Source organism: Mesoplodon bidens, assembly GCF_964165515.1.
Source record: "Mesoplodon bidens genome assembly, chromosome: 6".
NCBI classification, from domain to species: domain Eukaryota; kingdom Metazoa; phylum Chordata; class Mammalia; order Artiodactyla; family Ziphiidae; genus Mesoplodon; species Mesoplodon bidens.
Genome location: NC_138162.1, coordinates 75,402,868 through 75,422,680, shown reverse-complemented (window position 1 = coordinate 75,422,680; position 19,813 = coordinate 75,402,868). Strand labels below are relative to the sequence as shown.

Here is a 19,813-nt window from a genome sequence, read left to right as displayed (position 1 = left end):
TTTTTCCACACCCTCTCCAGCATTTATTGTTTCTAGATTTTTTGATGATGGCCATTCTGACTGGTGTGAGATGATATCTCATTGTACTTTTGATTTGCATTTCTCTAATGATTAAAGATGTTGAGCATTCTTTCATGTGTTTGTTGGCAGTCTGTATATCTTCTGTGGAGAAATGTCTATTTAGGTCTTCTGCCCATTTTTGGATTGGGTTGTTTGTTTTTTTGTTATTGAGCTGCATGAGCTGCTTATAAATTTTGGAGATTAATCCTTTGTCAGTTGCTTCATTTGCAAATATTTTCTCCCATTCTGAGGGTTGTCTTTTGGTCGTGTTTATGGTTTCCTTTGCTGTGCAAAAGCTTTTAAGTTTCATTAGGTCCCATGTGTTTATTTTTGTCTTTATTTCCATTTCTCTAGGAGGTGGGTCAAAAAGGATCTTGCTGTGATTTATGTCATAGAGTGTTCTGCCTATGTTTTCCTCTAAGAGTTTGATAGTGTCTGTCCTTACATTTAGGTCTTTAATCCATTTTGAGCTTATTTTTGTGTATGGTGTTAGGGAGTGATCTAATCTCATACTTTTACATGTCCCTATCCAGTTTTCCCAGCACCACTTATTGAAGAGGCTGTCCTTTCTCCACTGTACATTCCTGCCTCCTTTATCAAAGATAAGGTGACCATATGTGCGTGGGTTTAACTCTGGGCTTTCTATCCTGTTCCATTGATCTATCTTTCTGTTTTTGTGCCAGTACCATGCTGTCTTGATTACTGTAGCTTTGTAGTATAGTCTGAAGTCAGGGAGCCTGATTCCTCCAGCTCCATTTTTTGTTCTCAAGATTGCTTTGGCTATTCGGGGTCTTTTGTGTTTCCATACAAATTGTGAAATTTTTTGTTCTAGTTCTGTGAAAAATGCCAGTGGTACTTTGATAGGGATTGCATTGAATCTGTAGATTGCTTTGGGTAGTAGAGTCATTTTCACAATGTTGATTCTTCCAGTCCAAAAACATGGTATATCTCTCCATCTATTTGTATCATCTTTAATTTCTTTCATCAGTGTCTTATAGTTTTCTGCATACAGGTCTTTTGTCTCCTTAGGTAGGTTTATTCCTAGATATTTTATTCTTTTTGTTGCAATGGTAAATGAGAGTATTTTCTTGATTTCACTTTCAGATTTTTCATCATTAGTGTATAGGAATGCCAGAGATTTCTGTGCATTAATTTTGTATCCTGCTACTTTACCAAATTCATTGATTAGCTTTAGTAGTTTTCTGGTAGCATCTTTAGGATTCTCTATGTATAGTATCATGTCATCTGCAAACAGTGACAGCTTTACTTCTTCTTTTCCAATTTGGATTCCTTTTATTTCCTTTTCTTCTCTGATTGCTGTGGCTAAAACTTCCAAAACTATGTTGAATAAGAGTGGCTAGAGTGGGCAACCTTGTCTTGTTCCTGATCTTAGTGGAAATGGTTTCAATTTTTCACCATTGAGGACGATGCTGGCTGTGGGTTTGTCATATATGGCCTTTATTATGTTGAGGGAAGTTCCCTCTATGCCTACTTCCTGCAGGGTTTTTATCATAGATGGGTGTTGAATTTTGTCAAAAGCTTTCTCTGCATCTATTGAGATGATCATATGGTTTTTCTCCTTCATTTGTTAATATGGTGTATCACGTTGATTGATTTGCTTATATTGAAGAATCCTTGCATTCCTGGAAGAAACCCCACTTGATCATGGTGTATGATCCTTCTAATGTGCTGTTGGATTCTGTTTGCTAGTATTTTGTTGGGGATTTTTGCATCTATGTTCATCAGTGATATTGGCCTGTAGTTTTCTTTCTTTGTCACATCCTTGTCTGGTTTTGGTATCAAGGTGATGGTGGCCTCGTAGAATGAGTTTGGGAGTGTTCCTCCCTCTGCTATATTTTGGAAGAGTTTGAGAAGGATAGGTGTTAGCTGTTCTCTAAATGTTTGATAGAATTCGCCTGTGAAGCTATCTGGTCCTGCACTTTTGTTTGTTGGAAGATTTTTTATCACAGTTTCAATTTCAGTGCTTGTGATTGGTCTGTTCATATTTTCTATTTCTTCCTGATTCAGTCTTGGCAGGTTGTGCATTTCTAAGAATTTGTCCATTTCTTCCAGGTTGTCCATTTTATTGGCATAGAGTTGCTTGTAGTAATCTCTCATGATCCTTTGTATTTCTGCAGTGTCAGTTGTTACTTCTCCTTTTTCATTTCTAATTCTATTGATTTGAGTCTTCTCCCTTTTTTTCTTGATGAGTCTGGCTAATGGTTTATCAATTTTGTTTATCTTCTCAAAGAACCAGCTTTTAGTTTTATTGATCTTTGCTATTGTTTCCTTCATTTCTTTTTCATTTATTCCTGATCTGATTTTTATGATTTCTTTCCTTCTGCTAACTTTGGGGTGTTTTTGTTCTTCTTTCTCTAATTGCTTTAGGTGCAAGGTTAGGTTGTTTATTCGAGATGTTTCCTGTTTCTTAAGGTGGGATTGTATTGCTATAAACTTCCCTCTTAGAACTGCTTTTGCTACATCCCATAGGTTTTGGGTCGTCGTGTCTCCATTGTCATTTGTTTCTAGGTATTTTTTGATTTCCTCTTTGATTTCTTCAGTGATCACTTCGTTATTAAGTACTGTATTGTTTAGCCTCCATGTGTTTGTATTTTTTACAGATCTTTTCCTGTAATTGATATCTAGTCTCATAGCATTGTGGTTGGAAAAGATACTTGATACAATTTCAATTCTCTTAAATTTATCAAGGCTTGATTTGTGACCCAAGATATGATCTATCCTGGAGAATGTTCCATGAGCACTTGAGAAAAATGTGTATTCTGTTGTTTTTGGATGGAATGTCCTATAAGTATCAATTAAGTCCATCTTGTTTAATGTATCATTTAAAGCTTGTGTTTCCTTATTTATTTTCATTTTGGATGATCTGTCCATTGGTGAAAGTGGGGTGTTAAAGTCCCCTACTATGAATGTGTTACTGTCGATTTCCCCTTTTATGGCTGTTAGTATTTGCCTTATGTATTGAGGTGCTCCTATGTTGGGTGCATAAATATTTACAATTGTTATATCTTCTTCTTGGATTGATCCCTTGATCATTATGTAGTGTCCTTCTTTGTCTCTTCTAGTAGTCTTTATTTTAAAGTCTGTTTTGTCTGATATGAGAATTGCTACTCCAGCTTTCTTTTGGTTTCCGTTTGCATGGAGTATCTTTTTCCATCCCCTTACTTTCCGTCTGTATGTGTCTCTAGGTCTGAAGTGGGTCTCTTGTAGACAGCATATATATGGGTCTTGTTTTTGTATCCATTCAGCCAATCTGTGTCTTTTGGTGGGAGCATTTAGTCCATTTACATTTAAGGTAAGTATTGATATGTATGTTCCTATTCCCATTTTCTTAATTGTTTTGGGTTCGTTATTGTAGGTCTTTTCCTTCTGTTGTGTTTCTTGCCTAGAGAAGTTCCTTTAGCATTTGTTGTAAAGCTGGTTTGGTGGTGCTGAACTCTCTCAGCTTTTGCTTGTCTGTAAACGTTTTAATTTCTCCATCAAATCTGAATGAGATCCTTGCTGGGTAGAGTAATCTTGGTTGCAGGTTTTTCTCCTTCATCACTTTAATTTTGTCCTGCCAGTCCCTTCTGGCTTGCAGAGTTTCTGCTGAAAGATCAGCTGTCAACCTTATGGGGATTCCCTTGTGTGTTATTTGTTGTTTTTCCCTTGCTGCTTTTAATATGTTTTCTATTTAATTTTTGACAGTTTGATTAATATGTGTCTTGGTGTATTTCTCCTTGGATTTATGCTGTATGGGACTCTCTGTGTCTCCTGGACTTGTTTAACTATTTCCTTTCCCATATTAGGGAAGTTTTCAACTATAATCTCTTCAAATATTTTCTCAGTCCCTTTCTTTTTCTCTGCTTCTTCTGGAGCCCCTGTAATTTGAATGTTGGTGCGTTTAATGTTGTCCCAGAGGTCTCTGAGACTGTCCTCAGTTCTTTTCATTCTTTTTTCTTTCTTCTGCTCTGCAGTAGTTATTTCCACTATTTTATCTTCCACGTCACTTATCCGTTCTTCTGCCTCAGTTATTCTGCTATTGATCCCATCTAGAGTATTTTTAATTTCATTTATTGTGTTTCTAATCGTTGCTTGATTCATCTTTCGTTCTTCTAGGTCCTTGTTAACTGTTTCTTGCGTTTTGTCTATTCTATTTCCAAGATTTTGGATCATGTTTACTGTCATTATTCTGAATTCTTTTTCAGGTAGACTGCCTATTTCCTCTTCATTTGTTAGGTCTGGTGGGTTTTTATCTTGCTCCTTCTCCTGCTGTGTGTTTTTCTGTCTTCTCATTTTGCTTATGTTACTGTGTTTGGGGTCTCCTTTTTGCAGGCTGCAGGTTCGTAGTTCCCGTTGTTTTGGGTGTCTGTCCCCAGTGGCTTAAGGTTGGTTCAGTGGGTTGTGTAGGCTTCCTGGTGGAGGGGACTAGTGCCTGGTTCTGGTGGATGTGGCTGGATCTTGTCTTTCTTGTGGGCAGGTCCACGTCTGGTGGTGTGTTTTGTGGTGTCTGTGGACTTTTTATGATTTTAGGCAGCCTCTCTGCTAATGGGCGGTGTTGTGTTCCTGTCTTGCTAGTTGTTTGGCATAGGGTGTCCAGCACTGTAGCTTGCTGGTCGTTGAGTGAAGCTGGGTGCTGGTGTTGAGATGGAGATCTCTGGAAGATTTTTGCCGTTTGATATTATGTGGAGGTGGGAGGTCTCTTGTGGACCAGTGTCCTGAAGTTGGCTCTCCCACCTCAGAGGCACAGCACTGACTCCTGGCTGCAGCACCAAGAACCTTTCATCCACACGTCTCCTCAATTTGGGATGATTCGTTGTCTATTCATGTATTCCACAGATGCAGGGTACATCAAGTTGATTGTGGAGCTTTAATCCGCTGCTTCTGAGGCTGCTGGGAGAGGTTTCCCTTTCTCTTCTTTGTTCTTACAGTTCCCGGGTCTCAGCTTCGGATTTGGCCCCGCCTCTGCGTGTAGGTCGCCGGAGGGCGTCTGTTCTTCGCTCGGACAGGACAGGGTTAAAGGAGCAGCCTCTTCGGGGACTCTGGCTCACTCAGGCCGGGGTGGAGGGAGGGGCACGGAGTGCGGGGCGAGCCTGCGGCGGCAGAGGGCGTCGTGACGTTGCACCAGCCTGAGGCGCGCTGTGCGTTCTCCCAGGGAAGCCATCCCTGGATCCCGGGACCCCGGCAGTGGCGGGCTGCACAGGCTCCCGGGAGGGGAGGTGTGGAGAGTGACCTGTGCTCGCACACAGGCTTCTTGGTGGCGGCAGCAGCAGCCCCAGCGTCCCACGCCTGTCTCTGGGGTCCGCGCTTTCAGCCGCGACTCGCGCCCATCTCCGGAGGTCCTTTAAGCAGCGTTCTTAATCCCCTCTCCTCGCGCACCAGGAAACAAAGAGGGAAGAAAAAGTCTCTTGCCTCTTCGGCAGGTCCAGACTTTTTCCCGGAGTCCCTTCCGGCTAGCTGTGGCGCATTAGCCCCTTCAGGCTGTGTTCACGCCGCCATCCCCAGTCCTCTCACTGCGCTTCGACCGAAGCCCGAGCCTCAGCTGCCAGCCCCGCCCGCCCCAGGGGCCGAGCAGACAAGCCTCTTGGCCTGGTGAGTGTTGGTCGGCACCGATCCTCTGTGCGGGAATCTCTCCGCTTTGCCCTCCGCACCCCTGTTGCTGTGCTCTCCTCTGCGACTCGGAAGCTTTCCCCCCATCCGCCACCCGCAGTCTCCGCCCGCGAAGGGGCTTCTAGTGTGTGAAAACATTTCCTCCTTCACGGTTCCCTCCCACTGGTGCAGGTCCTGTCCCTATCTTTTTGTCTCTGTTTATTCTTTTTTCTTTTGCCCTACCCAGGTACGTGGGGAGTTTCTTGTCTTTTGGGAGGTCTGAGGTTTTCTGCCAGCGTTCAGTGGGTGTTCTGTAGGAGTTGTTCCACGTGTAGCTGTATTTCTGGTGTATCTGTGGGGAGGAAGGTGATCTCCGCGTCTTACTCTTCCGCCATCTTCCCCGGAAGTCTCCAAACCTTGACATTTGACCGTTGAACATCCATGGTTTCTACCTTGACGTTCCAAGATACGTAGTCATCTGCAATTTTGCTGAAACCCCAATTTGATTATGTGTGTGGCCTGCCGCAAGGTCAGTAGGGAAGGGAGCAACCCCCTTGGCTGGTGAGGGAGGCCCTCAGAAGTCACATTTGACTGTGTTCTTAAGGCATTTGCTATAGCTATTTATTTATCTCTGTATGCGCAGCACTCAGAACAGTTTCTGGTACGTAGTAGTTGCTTAATAAATATTTATTGAACGAATGGTGGCATTTGCAAAATTTCGGGCCTTGTGAGGATGTCAGCATAGGTCAGGATGTATAAAGTTGCAAGGCTCCCCCCAGTACCTTCAGTCATTTTGATCTTTCGAACATTTAGCCTGACCGTGGTGTGAGTAAATAAATGTGAACTGTAACTCTGGTGGTCGAATGCTGCAGAGCCCCCAAATCAGAGGTCCCAAATTTGAAGCCCCCAGGTCTCACTCAGACAGGTGATTTGCACGAGCGAAGCAAGTGGACAGGGGTGAGTGGATGGTGGTGAACGGTGAATGGGAGTTGCTTTGTCTCGGGGGGGACAGAGCTGCAAGCCCCATGTAGCCAGAAATTCCAAATTTTCAAGAGAAGCTAGAAAGTGAGGTTTTTATATTCAGTCTCCGGATTTCAAAATGTTTGCAACTAAATTCAGTTTTTTATTAGTATTTAACACTTCAAGCCAAATAAAATACGACTTTGGGCCAAATAGGACCCACAGGGTTTGCATTTTCCACCTCTTTAGCCTAGGCAGTCTGAGAAGGGAACCCCAGCTGCATGGAGGCTGACGTTATTTTTGTGGTTTTATGACTTTTGGGAACGATGATTGTGCTCACACACAGTGATTCAAGATAAAGGACATTTAATTCTTTCTCTGGAAACTTTTAGGTAGCCATGGGAATAAGTCCTACCCTGGGATGTGCACTTTTTTCCCCTCCTAAATGAACCATCCTACCCAGCTAAGGCCATTTTGAAGAGAAATGACAGAAAAACAACTTTACCAGCATGTTCAACATAGAGTGTTCATAAAACCTAAATTTCTTAACTCATACCGCCGTCACCACCTTTATAGATTATTCTCTGTTTGGGGAGATTAGAGATACATGTAGGAAATAGACATCTTTTCTCTCTTTGAGGAACTTATTAAAATGTAGATTACTAGGGAACACCGAGGCAAGAGGCCCTCAGCTTCCTTGGCTGATCACTGATTGGCAAGAATTCAGCACTGCTGTAGCCTCAGATACTCTTGAGGCCCTTGGAAGGGATAAGCTGTCTGCCATTATACAAATTAGATTAGGCCCAGAGATGGAGATTTCCATCAGCAGTCCTGAAATAAGAGAAAAAGAGTACTTCTCCTTTCTGCCTTTCCGGCTGGGTATTTGTAGAAATTGAAAGCCTCAGGGAAAAAAATTGGATGTCTGGCCAAGGCACAGCCTTCTTTTAATTTGGGAATATCAGGCTTGGAACAGGTGAAGCTGGTTAGGGAATACTTCTCTGTAGGCGTTTTGATTTTGTGAGTGTTGTGCTTGTTTCTTAAAGGTTGGCTTCTCATTTCTGGATAATACAGATTTTCAGTTCACTTTGGTTTGGTTTGCTTTGTGTCAGTTGTTTAAAATCTTCTAATCAGCCGGCTGCCTTTGGCCAATTCACTATTCATTAGCACCTCCACCAGGGGGCAGGAAATCAAATTGAATCCTTGCCAGTTCACTCAGATTAAAAACTGTAGTGAGAAACAAGAATGGAATGTGGGCTAGATTTGGAGTTTGAACATTTAAACTCTCTATCCACTGTTATAAAAACAAAAAGTTAGCTCCCTATATAAAATTAATACAGACGTATTATTTGATTTTATATCATAGGCACTGTAGTTAAATAACACACATTAAGCAGATAGTCTCTTTAAAATAAAACCTTTCTTTCGAACATTTTTCATGTTTTCTCCTTTTAAAAAATGTGACTTCAGGGCTTCCCTGGTGGCACAGTGGTTGAGGGTCTGCCTGCCCATGCGGGGGACACGGGTTCGTGCCCCGGTCCGGGAGGATCCCACATGCCGCGGAGCGGCTGGGCCCGTGAGCCATGGCCACTGGGCCTGCGCGTCCGGAGCCTGTGCTCCGCAACGGGAGAGGCCACAACAGTGAGAGGCCCGCATGCCACAAAAAAAAAAAAAAAAAATGACTTCAGAAAGTTATCTCTGATACTGATTACCTATGAATTCTACCTAAAAGAGGTCTTTGACAGGTCAGGATACATACCTGAAACATTTTGCTGACGTACAAACGTGAAGCTTTCAAGCTGCTCTGCTCCCTACAAAGGCAACAAGTACTTTTAAAAGTAATTGTACTTGTTAGCATAAGGTTATTGGGTCTTAAGACAAGCATATTCATGTAGTATCTGAATAATTAATTAGGCTTAGTTGAATATCAACTTCAAATTTTGTACTGGTCTTCTGCAAGCAGCAATCTCTGGGAAGAGATACAGTCATGAGAACTTTAAGCTTATTAAAAATTGCATCAAAAAAATTGGGGGGGTCTTTTCTAAAAGAAAAAACAAAAAGCAAGTGCAATTTATTTTCTTTTGTATTAGAAGAGATTTATTTTCTCAATTGTGGACTAATGCATGGCATAAGTTATTTTACAAGTCCTCGGAATAGGAAATGGTAATCGTATAACCAAAAATTGAAGTGGCAATATTTTGTCATCTCTGTGTAGTGCCGTAACAAAAAAATGATTTTTCTTGATAGCTATCTAATAACTATTAGGAGGTTACCTTGAGAAGCCCCTCTTTAGGTTGTGCTGTTAACAAGGCATCCTCTGTGAGCTAATTACGACGGTTTTGTGGATCCCATTTCTGAATCCAGAGCATTAGAAGACAAGATTAAGAGCAGCCTCTCCAGCTAACTATAGCATATGACAGAACAGAGCGGCCACATTTATCTACCAATAGGACTCCACCATGCTCCAAGCCTACCCCATCTTGGGAATACAATGATTTCCAAAAATGTTGAAGCATAGTTTAAGTAACTTTGAACTTTAAATAGATTCTAGAGGTCGAATTTGGATTTAAATAGAAATTTCATTGACATTTTGTTACCACTCTCAGCTCTTAAGAAAAAATTAATGTTGAATCCCTGTTTCAGTACGGTAGAACTGAAGGAAGAAAGAGGGAAAAGGTAAATCATTTGATGGTTAATGGTCCCTTCGCTTGTAGAAATGGTCTAGCCAGTGATATATACATATAACTAATGTATATAACAATTCAGTGGAGGTTTTATTTGTTTTTCTTTAACCATCAAATTGTTCAGTTATAGGTTAAAGGCAAATATGTGGCACTTAATTTATTTACTAGCGCACTGGATTTTAAAAAAAAGAAAGCAGGAGGTGGGGAAATAGGCACTTTGAAGGCTGTTGAGAGGAAGCCATTTCACTTATATCAGTTGAGATGAGATTACCTTTGAGGTCTGTCACTCTGTGGCATGATACTTTCATAAGAGCTAAGCTTTTTGAAAGCTAAAGAATTGAGGGACATTCCTCTCCCAGAGACCAGGGTGCACTAAAAATTCACTGCATTCATGGCCAACTGATTAATAAACCAGTTATGTGCCCACATGTCTTGAGTCCACCCGAGGGTGGCTATTTTATAGTGACAATGGGTGGCTGATTTTTTTTTCCTGGCTCTTTAATTAAAAGCATGAACCCTATTGAGGTAAAGGAAATTTTCTTTTTTTTTTTTTTTTTTTGCGGTACATGGGCCTCACACTGTTGTGGCCTCTCCCGTTGCGGAGCACAGGCTCCAGACGTGCAGGCTCAGCAGCCATGGCTCACGGGCCCAGCCGCTCCACGGCATGTGGGATCTTCCCAGACCGGGGCACGATCCCATGTCCCCTGCATCGGCAGGCGGACTCTCAACCACTGCACCACCAGGGAAGCCCAGGAAATTTTCTTAATGAACTTTCTCTTTTATATGCTTGAAGAATACTACGCCAGTGCAGCAATGAGTTGTATCACCAGGGCTCATTTTTTTTAACTCATTTTTTTTTCATTGCGGTACAGTTGATTTACAGTGTTCTATCAATTTCTGCTGTAATCATTTTTATTTTTTTTTATTTATTTATTTATTTATTTATTTATTTATTTATTTATTTATTTATTTATTTATTTATTTTTGCTGTACGCAGGCCTCTCACTGTTGTGGCCTCTCCCATTGCGGAGCACAGGCTCCGGACGCGCAGTCTCAGTGGCCATGGCTCACGGGCCCAGCCGCTCTGCGGCATGTGGGATCTTCCCGAACTGGGGCACGAACCAGTGTCCCCTGCATCGGCAGGCGGACTCTCAACCACTGCGCCACCAGGGAAGCCCTGCTGTAATCATTTTTAAAATACATTCCCAATTTGAATTTTCTCACTATTACTTAAGGGGAAGCTTTTGCACGCACATAAGACTAAGAAAAGGAATTTTTTAAAGAGTATTTTTTTAAATGCATAAGTAAATTTCAAAGATGGGTACAGGGGAAGGGAAGAGATTTGGGCCTTAGGGATGAGCTAGAACAAGTCATCCAGGATACAGAGGCTCCATGGGAGAAGCTGAAGGGACCCTGCAGCCATAGGAGGTGACTTGTGAAGACTTATGTGCTGCAAGTCTACACTGTACCGAATCCCCTTTCCCTTTGGTGACACTTCTGTTCATCCCTCCAGCGCATGGACATGGACCGGCGGAGGGAGGATGCCCGGAACCCAAAACGCAAGCCCCGCTTGATGGAGGAAGATGAGCTGCCCTCCTGGATTATTAAAGATGACGCCGAGGTGGAACGGCTGACGTGTGAAGAAGAGGAGGAGAAGATCTTCGGGAGGGGGTCTCGCCAGCGCCGGGACGTGGACTACAGCGACGCCCTCACAGAGAAGCAGTGGCTGAGGGTAGGTGTGGCTTTCTCAAATTCTTGCTACGTGGAGTGTTGTTGGCTCAGAGAAATCAGGGGCCTGAGGCTGGAACTCTTTGAGAGGGACCAGTTGCCCATAGAAGGGGAAGGGCCTCTTGAACATAGATAAAGTCATTCTGCTCTTGCAGTGGAGTCATTCTGCATTTCCAGGCAGGGCCTTGGAGGATAATGAAGAATTGTTTTGCCAGAGCAGAATTGGCCTTTGGAAACACAGGGTTATGAGAGCTATGAGACCCACTAATGTTTTATGACCGATTGCCTTGCCATGCCTCACTCTCTCGGAGTTAGAATCAAAATGTGGAAGAGGGCCTTAGAGGACTTTTGAATTGCCCCCCCTCATTTCATGGTCTGTAATCGGAATTTCACTTTTGCAAGTCTCGCAGAGAGAGCATTCAGGACAGCGGCCTCTTCTACCTGCGTTATTTCCTAGACCCGAAGAACATTAGCGCTGGAAGGTGCCCTTGTACTCTCTTGGTTTTACAGACGAAGCAGTCGAGGCCCCAAGAGGTTAGGTGATTCCGCAGGATCACACAGCTGGCTAGAAATAACAGAATCGGTGAGCGCTGATGCATTTGGGGGCTCGATGTCAGCTCAATCTGATCTGACCATCGCCAGCGCAGACTAGGGCCTGGGACTCGGATTACTGACACTTGGAAACAGTGTTCTGTAGTTTGGGGGTTTTGTTTTTTGTTTTCTCTGCTTTGGAAAATGTCAGTTTCTCATTTTGACTGAGGAATGTTATCTCCTACTGTTCGAGCACAGAAATATCAAAATGCTCCTAGGAGCCATGTGTGTGAGTGCTGAGGCCAGTGTGAATCTTCCCTTTGAAGGTTTAGCCGTAATTTCCGTTATTGGGAGCAGACTTAGTACCAAGATAGACAGAACAATCAGGGATGTGCGCTCCAGGCAGCGCCGGTAAATGCGTGCTGGAAATAATAAGCGTGGTTGGGTGAAAACCAAACAAAATAGAAGCTGTTTTTGTGAGTTGTTCATTTTATTGGAAGGGAATATAGTTCGCAAGCTTTGTAAAACATGGATTTTAGGACCTGGACTGTAAGTAGGTAGGTGGGTCAAAAAGCGATGGGGGAAGTATCCTGAGATTGGATATCAAAGGTGGACAGGTCTTGGCACCATTTGAGATGTGACTTACTCAGGATGTTGTATGATGAGAGAGGCATGACCTAAATTTCGAAAAGATTGAAGCCTGTGGTATCCTGAAAAGAAAGAGACTAAGAAAGCATTGTTCATGCTTACGGTTGAGCAATGGAATATGAAATGTAACTTTTGTGTGACTGTTTTATTGTCGCATCCAAATATTCCAGTGGCCTCAGAATCTGGTTTTATGGATTTCTTTTGTTTCACTGTTGTGCGGTTGTAGTTGTATCGTTAAGATCCATTCTGTAATGGGAACAGATTTACTTTAATATTCATTTATGAGCTTGGGAAAATTCTTTTCCCTTTCTCTTTTATGTAAGCAGTAATTTGAGTACCTGGAATATTACAGGAGATGAGACAACAACCTAGGCCAACGTTCTAAAGTCAGTCTTTATATAAGTATAATCTCCAGACACTACAAGCAAAATAATCTCGCTTATTGGGCAAGAAGGTAGCTGAATTTATCATTTTTTCAATAATCAGTGGCAAATGCTCTTCAAAAAATAACGTTTTGAATCTTCGGAAGTTTTCAAGATTAGAATACCTCATTTTTTCTCTTCTTCATTCAGTTTATATCACTGATGATTAGCACCAGGCTAACACACAGTAGAAACTCAGTGAATGCTTGTGAAGATGAAATGATAACCATATAAGAGGAAAGTGGAAAGTTTCTAATTTACCAGTCATGTTAGGATAGTATCTGTGCATCTAGTAGACTTCCTTTCTTTTCTATGTGGTGTTTCTTCACTGGATTCACATCCTTTTGTCTATAACATGCACATCAAAATGGAAAACTAGTTTGTTTTACAAAACTACACCATGAAATTGATGTTCATAGTTTTCACCTTAAGGTGCCTTGCAAGATACCAGGTCACCCAAGAAGGACGAAACTGTTCTCAGTACAGCTTTACTGTAATACAGCTTTTTGTAATCCAATCTTCCGGAAAATGTGCATCCATATTTGGTATGAGCTGGTAACTTGCTGTTAACCAGGCCATGCAATTAATGCAGAATGGCTCCTGGCCTAAGCATTCAAAATAGATGCTTGCAGTCGTTTGCTTTCTTGTTCACCAGCAGAAATCCTGTTTAATACTAGCCTGTTAAGCTTTTTGTGGTAATAAAATTTTATTCAAGGGTTTCTCATGGGCCTGGATGTGCAGAGATAGTCTCCACCGGCCGATGACTGAACACAGTGGGTGAACCTAGGCAATGCAGCCTTGAAAGGGAAGTTGGCCCGGACTCTTCTGTGAGAAATGCTGTAGCAGGGCTGCAGTCTCTCTCCTTTCTCCTGGCAGTGTTGTACCAAGCTGGCTTGGTAGAGGCATCGCAGACCCATAGAACCCCAGAGCTGGAGGCAGCTGAATGGAACAGCTCCCCACCCCGTGCTTAGATCACATTCTCTGCAGCACCCCTGCCAAGAGGCTGGCCATCAGTAGAGGAGACACTGCATTTTGTCTGCATTTTGACCCCTCCATGGTCAGCCCCAGCTGTTAGTTCTTCCTCCCTGTGAACAAATCCTCTTTCCTGGTAGCTGCTTCTCGCTGGTCCTGATCCTGTTCCCTGGGGTGAACAGAACAATATTTTGTCTGTCTTTAGCGTCACCTCCCACTGGATAAAACGTTCGAGGACTCATTTGCAGTTCAAATGAAGTCCCCTCCCCTCCTCTTTCTTTGGAACTCACCTCATCCTTCAGGGCCCAACTCAAATGCTCCCACTTCTGTGATGCCTTCACAAGTAAATACTAATTGCATTTTCCCCGGGCTCTTGAATTTCTTGGCCTGTTCTTCTGTCGCAGCTCAAATCCAACTTCCTAGCATTCTTGGTAGTTGCCGACATACTTGCTTTCCTGATGCGTTGATACGCTGGATCTTGTTAGGACTTCTGTGTGCAAATAGTCAGTGCCCATCGACTGCCAGATTGAAATAGCCCTGGATTGATGTATAAGAGTATAGCCTCAGATAATGTTCACTTCTGCAACAGATGGACCTAAACACGCCCTATTCGTGGGCCTGTCCAAAAAAGTAGAATTCTGTTTCGCACATAGAAGTCCAAGGTGGGTGTTTCTGGTTGGCGGGGGCAACTGTTCTCCACGTGGCCATTCAGGGATCCAGGCTGAAGAGTCTCTGTCCAGCTTAGTCATCCCTGTGCCTGTGAGCTGGAAGTGGGGAGCACAGCATGGAGTGGTGCGTGTTGAGTTCTAAGGACCAGGCCTGCCTGGATCGCTGTCACTTCCGCTCGCATCCCATTGGCTAGAGCTCAGGCATGTGGCCACATTAGCTATAAGGGGGAGTGAGAGATGTGGTCTGTGGGCCCAGGAAGGTAAGATTTTGGTGATGAGGCTGCAGTCTCTGCCTCAGAACACTTAGCTTGAATTGAAGTGCTATGGCCACTTTCTGTGAAAATTTTATTATGGTTTCATCACAAACAGGTTTTATTATATAATCATAGTATGCTAAAAATTCCCACAGTGTCCTTTAGACAATCAGTTTAGTTGGAAGATTTTAAAAAATTGTTCTGTATTCATGTTATTTTAAATGAAGAGGATCACAATTTCAAACACAGCTCAGTTTGTTTGTTTGTTTAAGGTTTTAAAAAATTGTTTTGAAATCCCAGTTTCCATTGAGGAAACCTAAATTGCTTTGGTGTTCGCCAGTCTCAAGTGAACTTCGTCTTTTTTTTTTTTTTTTTTTTTTTTTGCGGTACGCGGGCCTCTCACTGTTGTGGCCTCTCCCATTACGGAGCACAGGCTCCGGACACGCAGGCTCAGCGGCCATGGCTCACGGGCCCAGCCGCTCCGCAGCATGTGGGATCTTCCCGGACCGGGGCACGAACCCGTGTCCCCTGCATCGGCAGGTGGACTCTCAACCACTGCGCCACCAGGGAAGCCCTGAACTTCATCTTTTGGGAATAGTCAGTTCAACATCCATGCCTTGTATGCGCTTCTTCTCTCCTCTCCTTGGAGCTCCTTCCCATCTTCCTCCCCAAGGTGGCATATGGATAGAGGGAGAAGCTAGGGTTTCATCATGGCATTGGGGCAGGCATCCTGTCCTGTGGATCTCTGATGGGCTCAATGCAGGACTACTGGTCTGTTCTGTCCCTGGAGGTCTTGACGTGCAGCTGGTCCCACCTTATTCTTTCGGCGTCTTTGATGACATGTGCTGTTAAGGTCTGGGGTCCCAGCCCGAGTCCCTAGTGGTCAGCTTTCCTGCAGTCTGAAGTCCCATGAAGACTCTCAGCCTCTCCGGTCTTGTAGCGCTCTCAGCTCTTTTGTGCCCTCATTGGGAATCTTCAAACTCTTGGTTGCTTTCTACCCACTGTGCTAGAATAGGCAAGAGAGTTCAGCCCCTTTTTGCAAAAATCGCTGCCTCACCAGCAGGGGGTTGTCAAGCCCGAAGCCTCTAGAATCTGATGGTTGGATGGGTCAGGGAGCTCTTTAAAACAAGCAATACAGAAACATCTTACTTTTGCAAGTTCTGTCAAAGTATCTGACCATATGAATGCACAGTGAGGGACCCTCCCAGAGCCTCGGGAGGGGCTTGTAAAGTGAGAGTCCTAAAGCTCATGTTTCATTAATGCCTTCATAGTAAATGTGCCTCTGGATATTTTTAGAGCCTCATACCTCTTGCTCCCTGCACCAACCCCCGCAAATATACCAGACTTGGAGCCTGAAGGGTGAGTATTCATTTCAGCCCCAGCTAGGTGTACTGCAATTCAGTCCTGGCATGAACTACCCAGAGTTAGACCCCACAAGTTAAAGGGCTCAGTTTCCCCAACAAGACTGGGCTCACTTCCGATGCCAGCCACACTTTGGGCGTCCCTGCACCACCTGCACTGCTGATTGACGGGCTCTAAATTCAGGGGTTCTCATGACCCTCTCAGGTTCAGGAATTTGCTACAGTGAATCACAAGGTCAGGAAAGCACTGCTGGTGGTTACAGTTTTATTATGAAAGATACAAATCAGGAGGACCAGCCAAATGAAGAGGGACATAGGATGATCTCTGGGAGGGGACACAGTTTCCCTGCCATCTCCTCATGGAATTGGGGGGCACCCTGCCCCCGGGCACATCAGTTTGCTCACCAACCAGGAAGCTCCACTGAGCAGAGTTATTACTGGGGTCTCATCTGCATGGGAGGGGCTGGCTCAATGGCTGACAAATACTGCAGGTAGCAATATCCTCAGGGCTGATCTCTCACCGCTCTCCCTCTCAACGCCTTTTCTCCCAGGGCAGAAGGCTCTCTATCTCACCTTCCTGTCTTATAACAACTTCCCATACACACGTGGCCCAGCCATGGTGCTCTTCACTGTGGCTTCTAGAGCAGTTCTGGGGATCCCTGTCCACCTGGCTTACCTCCTGATTCCAAGGAGCCTTTGGAATTGAGGGAACTCCTCTCCATCAAGGAAGCCTGATTTAGACTGCTGTCTGACGGTAGACTCGCAAATCCTCTTTTGGAAGTCAGTGTTGTCATTTTGTCTTTTTGGGGTCGTCTTTGTTTACCACTTTATCTTCATCCTCCTCAAGGCAATAGGTGACTCCCCTGAACAGGGAATGGTCCCTTTAGAAAGTGTGGAAGAGAATACTAATGTGGTTTTAAAAGTATTATGTCCATTACCATTTTATAGCTTTCCCATGGGATACCCAAGGTCGTAACAGTGCTCTGTTACGTATTGTGTGTGTGTGTGTGTGCGCGCGCATTTGCACATAACCAGTAATTGGCTCATGTTGATAATTTCTTGGAAAAACATCTTTATTTATGTGTGAGGGCAAGCATTAGTAGAGCTAAATTGGCAGGCATCTGATGAGCCCAAGGGGTCAGGTGTTTTTGGTTTAACTTCAGCCAGGTGTGCTGTGATGTTGCTAGTATTGTAGTCATGATTGGGGCAGGAGCTCTGGAAAACTGGGGCGTCTGTAAGGCTAAACAGTGGGAGGGTGAATTCCGGAATGCCTGGTTTTTCTGTTCTTCCTGTCCTTGGTCCTTCTGCCAACTTCAGAATCCTTCCCTTCCTAAACATGTAGTGACATCCCAGCATTTAATTGCCAAGTGATTGATTCGTGCCCTTCAGCACTTGAAGATAATTGGAATGCAATCTAAATTATGTGCTCTGTACAATATTTAACTGCCAGCCTGACGGAGGGAACCAACTTTGGAATATGCTTTTGTTTCAGAGTCGATCTGATGTCTCAGAACTGTAATTTGGAAAGGTTCTTGTTTGCTGGTGTCTCTCACTGCGGTCCTTATGTATGAGTGTGAGGATGCTTCTTTTCGTATACTTTATAAGCCCCTGGTGATGGTATAAGCTCTGTTTCTACAGTGCCCTGTACTGTTGGGTCCCAAACCATGTTACGTAAATGATGGGGGTAAGACTCACTTCCTCAGATCTTTAAATCTCATGATAGACACAGCTAGTTTTAGAAGCCCCAGGATTTCCAGAGGGACCTTGAGGAAAGGCAGCACAGAACATCGTTTTTCCCTTCAACCAGTCTGTCACCAGATAAGAGCCTGAGTTTTCCACAATCTCGGTGCCTGAATGACATCTCCATAGTTAGGTCTACTGACCCCTAAACGGATTTTTGGGGTTTCCCCTTCCCACAGCTCAAAGTGGAGAGAACAGAGTAAGAGACTCCTGAACCATATAATAATAGAGGGAATCAGTAAAGTAACATGTAACAGGAGTAACAGGCAGGAGTTTACCTGTGTGTCTTGAAAAGCTACCTAATACCAGGTTGGAAATACAGGATGAGGTCCCGTCGTCAGCTTTCCACTACCACCAGCCTGTGCTAAAACCTACGCAGGGAAAAAGGCAGAGAAATCCAAGGAAAGGTAGTCACAAAGAACTGGAAAAAGTACCGAGAAAGTTTAAAGAAGTTGGGATTTCAAACAAAATATTTGAAATTCTGTTGAAATGCACAATGAGAAATAACAAAATATTTCCTCATCTATACGAAGAGGATTTTTCTCTCTCTAGAAATCTTTGAAACGGGATAATGTCTCCTCTGTTTGGGCTGGATTAAGTACGATATGATCCAGCCTGAAACCAGACAGGGGCTGGAATCTCCTAGCCGTAATCACAGCTGAGAGCATCAGTGATTCTTCGAGATGTCCTTTTCTCCCAAAAGACCTCACTTTATATGGGCAAGGGTTTGGGGGATCCTTTATCTAAAGTATAATGTGCATAATACCTTTAGTATTTTGCTTTGTCACTTTATATCATCTTTCCTTGCTTTTTGTTAAAAGACATAAAAATTCATTTTCTTTTTCTTTTACCAAATGGCATTTTTTAGCTTTTCACCCTGGGTCATCAGATTTACTGGGGCAAAATGGCTAGCAAGCTGCATTTCCGTTTTTATACACAAGGGAGAGCTAAGGCCCTAGAAAATGGATTTGGGTTTTGCCAAATTCAAGGTCCTTCAGCACTTCAGGAAGGAAGTATTGAACTAATTAACGGTGGTCAGAGTTGTGAATTGTCTGGGGGAAAAACATTTGATGGTAGTAGAAGAATTTTGATAACTTTCTATAATTTTTATTTTATTCTTAAGTCCATTGGCTAGATTGTTTTCACAGTGATTGGACCTGATATGTTCCCTTTGGTCAAAATTCAGTAGGGTCAGTTGAATAGAAGAAAGTATCCTCAGAGGGCCAACTAAAATACTAAATATATTAAAGGCGAGAAGGGAGAGAGACCTGTTTCAATTGATTTTTAAAACAGTGATGCCTGGAAATTCTAGTCTCAAATTTTTAACCATTTGAAATTGGGGTTCAGCTCTGAAATCTAACTCAGACATTTAAAGTAACCATGGATCTGGCTTACAGATTCTAAGGAGCCCAAATAAGTTCACGTTATCTTTAACCACTGCATAGAAATAGATGGTTTTAGAAATATATGTGGCTTCTTTTCTGAATCAAGATTTGTTTTCTGTTCTGTTCTTTTTTACTTTTTTACTTTTTTTTTTTTTTTTTTGCTGTACGCGGGCCTCTCACTGTTGTGGCCTCTCCCGTTGCGGAGCACAGGCTCCAGACGCACAGGCTCAGCGGCCATGGCTCATGGTCCCAGCTGCTCCACGGCATGTGGGATCCTCCCGGACCGGGGCACGAACCCATGTCCCCTGCATCGGCAGGTGGACTCTCAACCACTGTGCCACCAGAGAAGCCCATTTTTTTTTTTAATCAATAAAGCTATTAAATCTTTTTTTTAAATTTATTTATTTTTGACAAATAAAAGGTGTATGTACATAAGGTGTATCATGTGATGTTATGATATAGGTCTACACTGTGAAATGACTTCATTCTCCCAGTGAGGCTTGGGGAATGTACAGTTTTTTAAAGAAGTTAGAGACAGGGCAGGGGACTTTACTGTTACTGTGCTCATGTCTGGGTGGGTGTCAGAACTATGTCTTTGATGTCTATCTCTCAAGGGAGTTTAGGATTGTGGATAAGAGATTAAAACCTTAGAATCTGATGAACCAGGGTTCAAATCCCAGCTCCACCTATTTTGCCCTGTGACCTTGGGTACCTAGTGTAACCTCTCGTAGCTTCCTTGTAGAATGGGGAAAATACTAGCTCATTCCTCGTAGAATTTTCTGAAGTTTAAATGTGTAACACAGAACTGGGTATATAA

General features: G+C 43.3%; 1 protein-coding gene across 14 annotated transcripts in view; it reads left to right on the top strand.

Moving 5' to 3' along the window:
• SMARCA2 (SWI/SNF related BAF chromatin remodeling complex subunit ATPase 2) overlaps positions 1-19,813 on the top strand; it is a 222,574-nt gene that overhangs the window by 145,773 nt on the left and 56,988 nt on the right. For all 14 annotated transcript variants that reach the window (XM_081237554.1, XM_081237555.1, XM_081237556.1 and 11 more), the window contains one exon: positions 10,801-11,019. In XM_081237554.1, the coding sequence (XP_081093680.1) occupies positions 10,801-11,019 (219 nt within the window). The remainder of the gene's footprint in view (positions 1-10,800; positions 11,020-19,813) is intronic.